Source organism: Cetorhinus maximus, chromosome 25 (genome assembly GCF_964194155.1).
Source record: "Cetorhinus maximus chromosome 25, sCetMax3.hap1.1, whole genome shotgun sequence".
NCBI lineage: Eukaryota > Metazoa > Chordata > Chondrichthyes > Lamniformes > Cetorhinidae > Cetorhinus > Cetorhinus maximus.
The window spans coordinates 2,905,158-2,918,636 of record NC_135903.1 but is presented as its reverse complement, the minus strand read 5'-3'; the positions used below and the strand labels follow the sequence as shown (position 1 = coordinate 2,918,636).

At 46.2% G+C, this 13,479-nt stretch overlaps 1 protein-coding gene across 1 annotated transcript in view; it reads left to right on the top strand.

Moving 5' to 3' along the window:
* The first annotated feature begins 229 nt into the window (after positions 1-229).
* LOC144667688 (uncharacterized) overlaps positions 230-13,479 on the top strand; it is a 106,751-nt gene continuing 93,501 nt past the window's right edge. The window contains exon 1 of the mRNA XM_078529141.1: positions 230-2,057. Within this exon, the coding sequence (XP_078385267.1) occupies positions 230-2,057 (1,828 nt within the window). The remainder of the gene's footprint in view (positions 2,058-13,479) is intronic.

The following is a 13,479-nucleotide window of genomic DNA, read 5'->3' as shown; positions in this document are numbered from 1 at the left end:
ATCAAAGGTTAATCTATGCGGCACAAACTGGTAACTCATTTTGAACCAAAATTCTGACAGGACAGAAGTCTCGCAACAAGGTCTCCCCCCCGGCCCCCCAACAACCACCACCCCCTCCACCCCGATATCCCTCCCACCCTGGATATAGGAATATGTATGTGAAGAGGAGACTGAATCAGTAGTCTGGACCTTTCTTGTCTATTTCTCAACCATCATTTAAAATTTAGAAATGGCTCTGGAGTTCTCAAAAGCCTTGAATTTTCTCGTGCTGTGTGCTTTGCTGTCTCATGGAAGCGCCCAATGGTGGAATATTTTTACGGGTGAGAAAAAGGTAGAAACTACAACAGTTCAGCCTACAGAAATTGCGACAACTCAACCTGCAGAAATTGCGACAACTCAACCTGCGGAAATTGTGACAATGCAGCGTGCAGAAATTGCGACAATGCAGCGTGCAGAAATTGCGACAACTGAACCTGCAGAAATTGTGACAACTGAACCTGCAGAAATTGCGACAACTGAACCTGCAGAAATTGCGACAACTGAACCTGCAGAAATTGCGACAACTGAACCTGCAGAAATTGCGACAACTGAACCTGCAGAAATTGCGACAACTGAACCTGCAGAAATTGCGACAGCTGAACCTGCAGAAATTGCGACAGCTGAACCTGCAGAAATTGCGACAATGCAGCGTGCAGAAATTGCGACAGCTGAACCTGCAGAAATTGCGACAGCTGAACCTGCAGAAATTGCGACAGCTGAACCTGCAGAAATTGCGACAGCTGAACCTGCAGAAATTGCGACAGCTGAACCTGCAGAAATTGCGACAGCTGAACCTGCAGAAATTGCGACAATGCAGCGTGCAGAAATTGCGACAGCTGAACCTGCAGAAATTGCGACAGCTGAACCTGCAGAAATTGCGACAGCTGAACCTGCAGAAATTGCGACAACTGAACCTGCAGAAATTGCGACAGCTGAACCTGCAGAAATTGCGACAGCTGAACCTGCAGAAATTGCGACAGCTGAACCTGCAGAAATTGCGACAGCTGAACCTGCAGAAATTGCGACAGCTGAACCTGCAGAAATTGCGACAGCTGAACCTGCAGAAATTGCGACAACTGAACCTGCAGAAATTGCGACAACTGAACCTGCAGAAATTGCGACAACTGAACCTGCAGAAATTGCGACAACTGAACCTGCAGAAATTGCGACAACTGAACCTGCAGAAATTGCGACAACTGAACCTGCAGAAATTGCGACAACTGAACCTGCAGAAATTGCGACAACTGAACCTGCAGAAATTGCGACAACTGAACCTGCAGAAATTGCGACAACTGAACCTGCAGAAATTGCGACAACTGAACCTGCAGAAATTGCGACAACTGAACCTGCAGAAATTGCGACAACTGAACCTGCAGAAATTGCGACAACTCAGCCTGCAGAAATTGCGACAACTCAACCTGCAGAAATTGCGACAATTCAGCCTGCAGAAATTGCGACAATTCAGCCTGCAGAAATTGCGACAATTCAGCCTGCAGAAATTGCGACAATTCAGCCTGCAGAAATTGCGACAATTCAGCCTGCAGAAATTGCGACAATTCAGCCTGCAGCGACAATTCAGCCTGCAGAAATTGCGACAATTCAGCCTGCAGCGACAACTCAGCCTGCAGAAATTGCGACAACTCAGCCTGCAGAAATTGCGACAACTCAGCCTGCAGAAATTGTGACAACTCAGCCTGCAGAAATTGTGACAACTCAGCCTGCAGAAATTGTGACAACTCAGCCTGCAGAAATTGCATCAACTATGGGGAAAGTGAGTAGAGTTACTAAACCTACTGCATTCTTCCCTAGCTCTGTGACAAAAACTACCCAGCGCATCCCTGGGATGTTAGAAACCTCCATGCACCTCCGACCTGATTATAGCAAAGGAGATAGTGATCATGATTTGGGAAGTGAAGGTGATGAAGAGAAAGTGGAACTTGAATCTCTCAGCTCTGTTTCATCCTTAACTGGAAGTGTCACAACCCCAACATCAGAAGATAAACCCCCAATTCCATCAGGTCAGTGATATGTTATACAAATATTTCTCTTTCCCATTTCTTATCCACTCTCCATTCTAAACGCACAAAGCTACTTTCTCTTTGGATCATTTTCTTTAGATATTACTCAGCTGAACAAGAATTTTACCTTCTCTTGGGATATTGTAGAAAACAGAACATTTGAACATTTTATTCCTGATAAAGATGCTGACCTCTTCCTCTACCTCTGTGCCTGGTTTTTCAGTCGGGGGTCATACTCCAGCCACCCTATCCCAACTCCTACTGAATCTGATTTATTTTTCCTGTGTCCAGTCTTCCTTATCCAGCTGGACATTTTCCTTTGGCTTCTTACCTGCTCTTGATCCTTCCATCGAGAACTGACACTGATATTAACAATCTGTTTCTCTTCTTCCCTTCTAATTTACCCTCTGCACTTGTAGCTCTAATTTCCAAACTTAACATTATTACAAAGATGTTAATGTGATAGGACAGAAGGAACTTTAGCTTAATGAAGCTAAGTGCCAATTTTTAGACAACTCTTCTCTTCACCCTCTGGCCCACAGCAGTATGTGGCTCAGTTGGTAGCACGCCTACCTCTGTGTTGGAAGGTTGAGGTTTCATGTCTCACTTGGGGACTTCACAAAAATCAAAACTGACACTCTACTATAGTACTGAGGGGGTGCTGCACTGTTGGAGGTGCTGTCTTTTGGATGAGATGTTTAACTGAGACCCCGCCTGTCTGGTGAACGTAAAAGAGCTCTTGAGACTATTTTGAAAAAGTGCAAGGGAGTTAACCCTGGTGTCCTGGCCAATGTTTATCCTTGAATCAAGAAAAAAGAACAGATTATCTGGTCATTATCACATTTGTGGGAGTTTGCTGTGCACAAATTGGCTCCACATTTCCTACGTTGACAATAGTGACTACACTTCGAAAGCACTTAATTGGCTGTAAAGTGCTTTGAAATGTCTGGTGGTCATGGTTGGCACCATATAAATGCAAGCCTTTATTTTTATCCACAACTGAAGATCAAATTATTATTTTCATTTTCTTAAACCCCTCTCCTGCGTCCCCTCCAATCTCACCACCAACAACAAGTAAGAGGAGATCATGGGCTTTTTATCAAGAAGATCGAGACAATCTGATCCGCTTCCCTTCTTCCGCTAGCCCACCTGACCAAGCTTCCCTTAATGTACCCCCCTGCTCTAGCCCTGAACTTGCATCTTTCCCTAGTTTCTCTTCTATCTCCCCTTAAGGCCTCATGAACCTTTATCCTATTTCTACTAAACTACTGTTTCTGCCAAAACAGCTCTCATCAAAGTTGCAAATAACACCGTGTGAAGTGATAAACGTAAACTTTCCCCCCTCGTCCTTCTCGATCTATCTGCAGTCTTTGACATGACATGGATCACACCATCTTTGTCTTTGACATGGCTACATCATCATCCTCCAGTGCCCCTCCACAGTCATCCAGCTGGGTGGGACTGCTCACATCTGGTTCCATTCTTACCTATCTTATCGTAGCTAGAGAATCACTTGCAAAGGCTTCTCTTCCTGCACCTGCACCATTATCTCTAGTGTCCCCCAAGGATTTATCCTTGGCTTCCCCACTCCTTTTTCTCATCTACATGCTGCCCTTCAGTGACATCATCCAAAGGCACAGTGTTAGTTTTCACATGTATGCTGATGACACCCAGCTCTACCTCACCACCCCCTCTCTCGTCTCCTCCACTATGGTTACATTATCAGACTGCTTATCTGATGCCCAGTACTGGATGAGCAGAAATTTCTTCCAATTAAAGATTGGGAAGAGAGAAGCCATTGTTTATAGCCCCCACTTCAATTTTTGTTCCCTCGCCACCGACTCCATCCCTCTCCCTGGCAACATTGTGAACGAGTTGGTTTGCAACCTTGTAATACAGCTGATCCCAAGTTGAGCTTACAACCTCATATTCGTGCCATTCCTAAGACTCCTTATTTCCACCCCCGTAACATCGACCGACTCCACCCCTGTCTCTGAAACACTCATTCGTGCCCTCATTACATCTAGACTTGACTGTTACAAAGCACTCCTGTCTGTTCTCTCCTATTCTACCCTCCGTAAAATTGGGTTAATGCAAAACTCTGCTGCCCATATCTTAACTCACAGCAAGTCCTGTTTCCCCAACGCCCTTGTGTTCCCTGATCTATATTGGCACGTGGTCAAGCTAATGTCTTGATTTTAAAATTCTCAACCTTGTTTTCAAATCCTTCCATGCCCTTGCCCACTCCCTATCTCTATCATCTCTTCCAGCCCCACAATCCTTGGAGATATCTGCACTCCCCTGAATCTGGCCTCTTGTTTGTCCCACATTTTAATTCCTCTGCCATTTGCAGCTGCACCCTCAGTTGCCTTAGTTCCAAGCTCTGGAATTCCCTCTCTCTGCCTCTCTACCTCGCTTTCCTCCTTTATGACACTCCTTAAAACCTACCTCTTTGACCAAGCTTCTGGCCTTCTGACCTAATATCTCCTTATGTGGCTCGGTGTCATACTTTGTTTTATAATGCTCCTGTGAAGTGCCTTGGAATATTTCATTCTATTGAAGGTGCCATACAAATATAAGTTGTTATTGTTATTTCCCATACTGTTATTATTCTTATCCCTGCTGGAGGTCACCGTCCTTGTTCCTCACCAAACCCACACGACCTATTCCTACCCTCTTTCCTAAGATCCAGAAACAAGACTGTCCTGGCAGCCTGATTGCTTAAGCCTATTTCTAAGAAATTGAAGCAATGAGACCACGCAAAACATAAGGGTTTAAAGTCCTTTCCACAACCAGTGCACTGGAACACTCTCACTCAGGCGTGTGTGTGTCTCCTCCTGGATTCAAAGGCTGATGATGTTTAACCTGTGATTGGAATTGCAAAGATTTAAATACTTATACCTGTAAAGTCTATAAAGGGGTGTTGGTGGTGTTAATGGTATGTTAATTTTATTGTTAGGATACACAGGTGAAAGGCATTTTTTAATTAAGTATTATTAAGCACATATAAATAGGGGCTGTCCCTCAACTTTTGGTTGAACTTCAGCCCCATGATCCTGACCTTTGGCCCCCGAGGGCAGGGGGGAGGACCTCCTCCATAAGCCTGCTTCCTGGCCTGGCCAAGGTGGCCATCAACAGGCCCAAGCAGCGGGTAGTCAAGACGGTCGTCTGGCCTGACTGCCTGCCCCTCTACCACGGCTATGTTCACGGCCAAGTGGCCCTGGAGGGGGAATATGTGGTGCCCACCGTTAACAATTAGTGGGCATCGAGGGTGCTGGGTGCATCATCAACCCCACCCAACCCAGAAATGACACTTTGATTTCATCTTGTAAGTTTACTTTGAGGTTTTGTTTTTGCCCATCATTTAGTTTTGCTCCCCTTTGATTTATTTGTTTAATTTATTGAATTTTTTGTTTTCTCAAAAGTATATAAATAGAGGCGGCTCCTCAACTTTTGGTTGCACTTCAGCCCCACACTCCTGACCTTTGTCCACCCACCGCAAAGGGGGGGAGGTGAGGAGGGCCTGGCCAGATTGAGGTCTAGTCAGTGGGCAGTCGAGGGGGTCATCCGACCTGACTGTCTGCCCCTCTTCTGCGGCTGTGCTGGTGGCCAGTTGGCCCTGGAGAGGGAGCGAGCGGTATTCACTGGTACACTAGAGGTCTTCCACCACCAATGGGAACCTCGGGGGCTGACGTGCATCATCAGCCCTGGGAATGATACTTTGGTTTTATTAGTTAAGTTTCCATTGACGTTTTGTTTTAGTTACAGAGCCTCATCAGGGGTTGTCGCCTGCTTCAATTAGTTTGTTTTAATTGTTTATTGGTTATTCATAAAAGCGCATATAAATAGGGGATGGCCCTTAGGTTTTGACTGCATTTCAGCCCCGTGTTCTTGATCTTTGGCCACCTGGTGTGGAGGGGGCTGGCAGGGAGGAGGTCCTCCTTGTTGGCCTGTTCCTGGGCCTGGCCAAGTCAGCCATTAACAGGTTCAGGAAACAGGCGGTCGAGGAGGTCATCTGGCCCCTTTTCCGTGGCTGGCTGGCCCTGGGGAAGGAGTACGCGGTGTCCACTGGCACATTGGAGGCCTTCAGTGACCAGTGGGCACTGCGGGAGATGGAGTGGATTGACAGCCCTGGGAGCACCTTTTTCATTTAGTTAGCTAAGTTTACTTTTAAAGTTTTATTTCTGTTACAGTGCCCTATCAGCGGCTGTTACCCCTTTTATTAGTTTATTTTATCGGTCATTAGTTCTCTTAAAAGAGCATACAGATAGGGAATTTTCTGCACTCCAGCTGCACGTTCCTGATCTTTGGCCACCCAGTGCAGAGGGGGGTGGCGGACAGGGAAGAGGGACCTCTTTGTAATCCTGCTCCTGGGCCTGGCCAAGTTGATCATCAACAGGTCCAGGCAGGTTGGTCGAGGAGGTCGTTTGGCCCAATTGTCTGCCCCTCTCCGGCAGCTATGTTCACGGCCAAGTGCCCTTGGAGGGGGAACGTGTGGTGTCCACTGGCAAGCGCAAGGCCTTCAGCATCTGGCAGGCACCATGGAAACTGGAGTTCATCATTAGCCCCCAAAATGACATTTTAATTTGATTTGATAAGTTCCCTTTAATATTTTTGTCTTTTGTTACAGTTCCCCTTTAAGGGGCTATCACTTTAATTTGATTTGTTAATTTGCGAATTGTTTAACCTCCAAAGAGTATAAATAGGGGATATTGAGACACCCTCAGACTTAGAAGTTTCCCAAGTCTAGAGATGCAGAGGAAAAAGCTTTTTTTGTAGCTTGCTTTTTCCTGGAACAGGTCGCTGGTCTGAAGCCAGAGGCTATAGCTTGAGGGGTGCTACTCCTCATCAAGCATGGCTGGCCAGGAGACTGGCCCACTCCTACCGTTAACCAAAGATGCATTGGAAGGATTTGCAGGTTAACAATGAACAATTTTGACCATGTTATGAACTTCTGTGGTCATCAAGTCCTGGAGTGGGACCTGCACCCAGAGCTTCTGGCTCAGAGGTAGGGGCGCTAACCCCAGCACCACAAGACCTCCCCCTCAGACCCTTGGCCTCACTATTATGGCCAACACCTGAGCTGCCCCCACCCCCCCGAAGACATCCTTCTGGCCCCACCAACCTTGGCAGGATCAAAGGGTCAGTGCGTGAATTCACAGACAGGCAGTTCCAGGTCTGACCTGGTTTCCTCTTGTCCTTTTCTTCACCCAGCAACAGCCTGTTCCTCATCTCCCCCCAGTCCCTTTGTCCATTTTCCCCTTCAGCTGCATCTGGGGCTCAACTGATGTCCTTTCCTGCTTTTGATTAATTCAGATTCTCTAGCCACAGTTGTTGTCTTTTCACCCTGCACCTGACAGACCCTCCATCTCCCTCCCAACAGCAGTTTCCAGGCTCTGCACTTCTCCCTTGAACAATCTGGGGATAAGTGACCTAGTGGGGGTCTGGAAATCTCTGCCTGGAATGGTGGTAAAGGCAGAAAACCTCATAACATTTTAAAAAGTAACTCAATATACACTTGAAGTGCCATAGCTGACAGAGCTACAGACCAAGAGCTGGAAATTGGGATTAGTCTGGTTGGCTCCTTGTCGGCTGACATGGACACAATGGGCCTCACCATTGCCTTCCTCTGCCTAGCTGAACCTTTTTCTCACTTGAAGCACCCTCTGCACTCACTTCCAGCAGACGATTCCCGTGCGTGTGACAATGGAAGGCTGCAGGGGGCTCAGGCATGACTTGTTTCTGTAGGAAAGGTGGAATGTTCTTAGCTACAATCCTAAAGAGGCCTTCCCTCACCTCTACTTCAGTCGTTACACTAACAATGGTGTTGGTGCTGCTTCCTGCTTCACCCCGAAACAGGCAAAGATTTTTGGCCTTACCACCATTGTTGGCACCCAAATTGCTCCCTGCGCCGAATATCTAGTTCATGGTTCATGTTAATATTTTAGAGGTGATGTTTAGTTCTGGGAAGATTAAAGTTTAACTGTAAAAAATGGGATAGATGCAACAAAAGCAGCTTGGAGTCTATTACGCTTAAAAGGTTAGGGCCAAGTTGGCTTAAGGGGTTAACAGCCAGAAAGGTAAGATCGTTAAACAACAGGTGGGCTTAATTAGCTGGAGCTGTTGGTTGCAGCTTGGACCTCGTGTGGTTTTCAGTTCACAGAAATGCCCTAGGAGCTTTTAACAGGCTGCAGGTGGTTCGGGCTCAGAAGTCCTGGGAACCATTTATAGCTCAGTGCAGCCAGGAGACTTGAGTTTGGAGGTGCAGTGACAGCTTAGTGAGGTTAGAGGCCTGAGAAAGAGTTGAATGTGTGCCAGCAACTAGCAGCAGATGTGCAGCTTTGTGAATCTTATGGAACGCAGTCTCAGAAGAAGAGATTGAACCCTTGGGAGGTGAGCAGTCACTGAGGCAGTCCAAGTTGGAGTGGCGTTTGAGGGAATTCAGAGGCTCAATCTTCAAAAGTCGAGAGTTTAAATCCCTCGTGAAGAAGACAACATTTTAATGAGATTATGTGACTTATAGTGGCCACTGACACCTTGATGGGTTGCTGAGAAATCTGGCGTCAGGGGTGCCTCTTCGAGGTCTTGCGATTGGTTGCATGGTGGCAAACCTAAGGGAGAAGAAGGACATGTCATTAGTTTAAGTCATCACACTGTCACTGTGCATGCCAGGCACCCTGGTGAGACCATGGAGATCTGCATCATGGTGCCATCGTCTTTCAATGATCAATGGGGAATCCAGTTTTGAGGTTCCCATCAATGATGAGACTGCACAGAATGTTTGCAGCATCTGAAACTCTCACCCCTGTGCACTGCACTCTTACCTTCGTCTGACACCCCAGCCTCTCCGCGGCTGGTTGACCGAGGTGCCTTTCCAGTTCCACGATGCCCTGCTCATACTGCATGAGGATTAGGAGGTTTTGGGGGCCTTCACCAGTCTGTGACCTTTCAATGTTGTCATGGCTCGTCTTCTCCTGAAAGAACAGAGGAGCATAGATCATTCCCCTCTCTACCTGCAGCACCATTGCAGCCTGGCCAACCCCACCTGAGGAACACCTCACAGGGCACATCTGAGTTGTGGCCCTCGAGCCGCAAGGCACTCAGGCCAAGCAGCCAGGGCTCACCCCCTTGGCCAACTCCGGTGTCATTGACACTTGGCACTCAGACTCTAACATTCCTGGGCTCCACGGGGTGACGGCCAGACCTTAACACTTCAACACATTGATCCTTGCCAACATGTTATTCACCTTTCCTGAGCACAGGAGGTTGTTAAACCTCTTGTGGCACTGGACCCAGGTGCGCCGCACAACATCAAGGCTGCTGACCAGCACTGCCACCTCCCCCCAAGCTCTTTTTGTAAGGTGCAGTGGCCTCCATCTCCCATCCTTGGGGACAAGGGTGTCCCTCCTGGAAGCCACCTCATCCAGGAGGATCACGAGGCACTCATCAGAAAACCCTAGGGTTGGGGATTGCCGAGTGCCCACCTGACCTGCCCTTCCGCCTGGCGTCTGCAGCTGCCTCGGAAGCCATAATTTCCTGTTGCCAACACCAAAGATGTCTTCTTCACTGGCAGCCTTCCAGGGGATGCCTGGGCCATTTTTAAACCAGCCGCCGGGTCACCATTGGGCCTGGCAGCTGACAGGCCCCAGCGCCTGCTCGGCCCTTCCCGAATTGGCCCACCAGCCTGAAATCGCGGTTAAGATCGGCCTGTTTTCAGGCCACGCCCCCCCCCCAGCACGCCGACCACACCTGCCTACCAAACTCAAAATTGTGCCCAGGTCACACTAACTTGAAAACTTGTTCCTTCACCATCACAATGTCAACATCCTGCAACTTACTGCCTAACACTATTCTGGGAACACCACCTGTTGTAAGAATCGCAGGGGTTCAAGGAGAAGGCTCTCAGCATCTCCTCATGACATCTAGGGACGAATGGTAGATGTGGTCTTACCAGCACCACCCCACATCCCAGAAGCAAACAAGTAAAACGGTCACACTCTCAAAGTGAATTACAGATCTCATCAGGAGACTAGAGTTTGTGGTCGGAATTGGTTGCTATGCCAGGTGAGAGGCCTGGTGATCTGGTGTAAGTGGGAATTTATCCAATCCAAGTTTGACCTCGGAATCACTTTTGTGGTAGAGATTAGGACAGTGATATGTGGGTAGGCAGGAAGGTGGAACTTAGTGAATCAATTATGTGTATAACAAAGGTTTCACAAGTTAGATCAAATATGAGATTGCATTTTTTTCTCATGTAAAACCTCGCGTGCATAATTTCAAAGACATTGTTGTTTGAATTGGAGCTGATGATGCTTCACCGCAATTATTCAATTATTTCTTACTTGCGTACTTAATCCTTTGTCAATCTGCATCTTTCTAACTTAGATTTTCCTTTGAGGTATATTGAAACTCAGCTGTCCGACACAACCATGGATGAGGGACTTCAGCTGTGTGGAGAGACTGGAGCGGTTGGGTTTGTTCTCCTTAGAGCAGAGAAGGTTAAGAGGGGATTTGATAGGGGTGTCCAAAATCATGAAGCATTTTGATATCAGTGAAAAAGGAGAAACTGTTTCCACTGGCAGATCCACTGGTAACCAGAGGGTACAGATTTAAGGCGATTGGCAAAAGAATGAAAGGCAACAAGGCAACGTTTCTTTACGCAGTGAGTTGTTGTGATCTGGATACACTGTCTGAAAGGGAACAGATTCAATAGTAATTTTCAAAAGGGAAATGGATAAATACTAGAAAGGGAAAATAATTACAGGGCTGGGGAAAGAGCACAGCTGTAGGACCAATCGGCTAGCTCTGTCAATGAGCCAGCACAGGCATAAGGGCTGAATGGCCTCGCTCTATATTGATTAGATCCAAGCAGACTAACAGGAAGATGATGGTGTAGTGGTAATATCAATGTAATAGTAAGCTAGCAGCCCCAGCTAATGTCATGGGAATCAAAACCCACCATGGCAGTTAGTGGAATTTAAATTCAATTAATAAATCTGGAATTGAAAGCTAGTCTCAGTCACTGATTATTGTAAAAACTCATCTGGTTCACTAATGTCCTTTAAGGGAAGGAAATCTGCCGTCTTTACCTGGTCTGGTCTACATGTGACTCCAGACCCACAGCAATGGGGTTGACTCTTAGCTGCCCCCTGAAATGGCCAAGCTCACCATGACTGAGCCTAGCTTTCAATCCCAGATTTATTCATTGAATTTAAATTCCACTAACTGCCAGTGAAGCCCACATCTGGCGAACGAAAAAATAACTCCACCATTGAGGTATTACTGGGCGTATTTGTGTAGCACAATTGTTAGCTGGTTGTACTGATTTTTGGGATAAACCCCCAATGCTCCCCAAGCCATGGCCCTCAGGAAGTTGGAATAATTCCTGATCTTTGCTCATTGAATTCTCTGGTGAACAACTATACAAAAGCAACTCTGCATCACACTAGGATTCTGTAGCTTGAAGCTTCTAAGCTATTACTGTTATTTGCTTTCATTTTGTTCCATGCTTGCAATCTTTCAATCTTTATTTTCATTGCATCTTTATGGCCAATAAATATGTCTTCACAATCAAATTGCTCGTATCAAAATCTAGTTTATGAGCGTATGAGTGGGCATCACACCTAATTAGCAATCAGAACATTACCTGAATTAAATTAAGGACAGAAAATGCTTTAATTGCAAAACAGGTTACGAAGCATCTAAATGAAAAAAATAGGTTACAAGAAAGACTTTCATTTATATAACACCTTTCACAACCACCGAACAACTCATGGCGCTTTACAGTCAATGAAGTACTTTTTGAAAAAAAGCAATCACTGTTGTAATGTAAGAAATGCGGCAGCCAATTTACCACAGCAAGCTCCCACAAACAGCAATGTGATAATGACCAGGTAATCTGCTTTTGTGATGTTGATTGAGGGATTAAATTCCTGCTCTTCTTTGAAATAGTGCCATGGGATCTTTTACATCCACCCAAGCAGAGAGATGGAGCCTCAGTTTAACATCTCATCCAAAAGATAGCACCTTCAACAATGCAATACTCCCATGGAGTGTTAGCATTGACTTTTGTGCTCAAGCCTTGTAGTGGCCAGCGTGTTACCAACAGAGCCACAGCTGACATCGGTTGACGTTTCCAGTGGAATGCTTTCATCACACCTCATAGTGTCAGGCTGGAGAAATCCTATTCAGAGACCTTGGTTTTCTTACACAAGGCTGCAAAGACTTGAAGGTCAAGCATTGGTGGGATTCAGTCTCAGTACATGTTTGATGAGAGGGTCTTGTGACACAATTGATGGTCTCCCTGCCTCTAAGCCAGAAGCACTGGGTTCGAGTTGCACCCCAAGGCTTGATGACCAATGAAGGTGCATTTGTAACGCAGCCAAATAAGTTGAGCACCAACATATGAAACCATCCAACACGCACCAGTGGCAGGTGGTAAGAGTGGGAGAGATTCCTGGTCAGCCATGTGATGGAACAAGAGTTGGAGCCTCTACCATCACGATCCATGGCTCCAGACTACAGCATGCAAAAGTGCATGTTGCCACAGCAACTTAGACTCCCTGAGTGAAGAGGAACACATCACCACTACACATTTTATGTGACTGAGGGACTGGATTACCTGCAGGGCAGTGATTAGAATTTATAACTATACTCGTTTGACTCCTGCAACTTGTCAAATATTTTTAAATGAAGAATTGGTTTGAAAAGAACTCAATTTTTATTTAGGTTTTAACTTAGTACTTTGTCACAATGAGTACTAAGGCAGGAAAGTAGGAAGAATAATTAATCGTCCTTTAAGAAAATAATAAAGTTTATAGCAAGTAATGTGATTTTAAACCTCAATCTATTATTGAAATGTAAATATTCACCTTCCAATGTTTCTCATCCTATTAAGTGGATTATATAAGTAAAGATAAATTAAAAAAACTAATGTGGTAGGAGTGAATTCATGGTCTTACATCCTCAATGACTGCACACTGACAACTAGCTTCTTAAACAGAACAAACTTCTGTGGTGTTGTTGGGACTGAGCCAGACAGTCATCCTTGACATGTTATCAGGACTTGGGGACGATAACAAAATGTTTGAGAGGCGCATTTGAGCTTGTTGCAGACTTCAGAGCAAATTCCCAGCTAGCATTTCGTGAAGGCTGACACTGAGTCATCTGAGCGACCCTGCACAAGCTTCTTCAAAAAAGCAGTACCGTTCCAGTTTCAAATCCTCTCTAGAGGGAGCCTCGACCCTGCAATGCCTCCTTCCTCCTTCAGTCTCTTGGGTTTCTTGATGCTCTGCGGCCTCTGCCACCCAGCGAGATCGTGGTGGTGGAACCCATTCGAGGATGGCAGCTCGCCAACCACCCAGCCAACTGAGCAGCCTGAAGTGACAACAGCCTCTTGGGATACCAAAGATGATGATTTGCA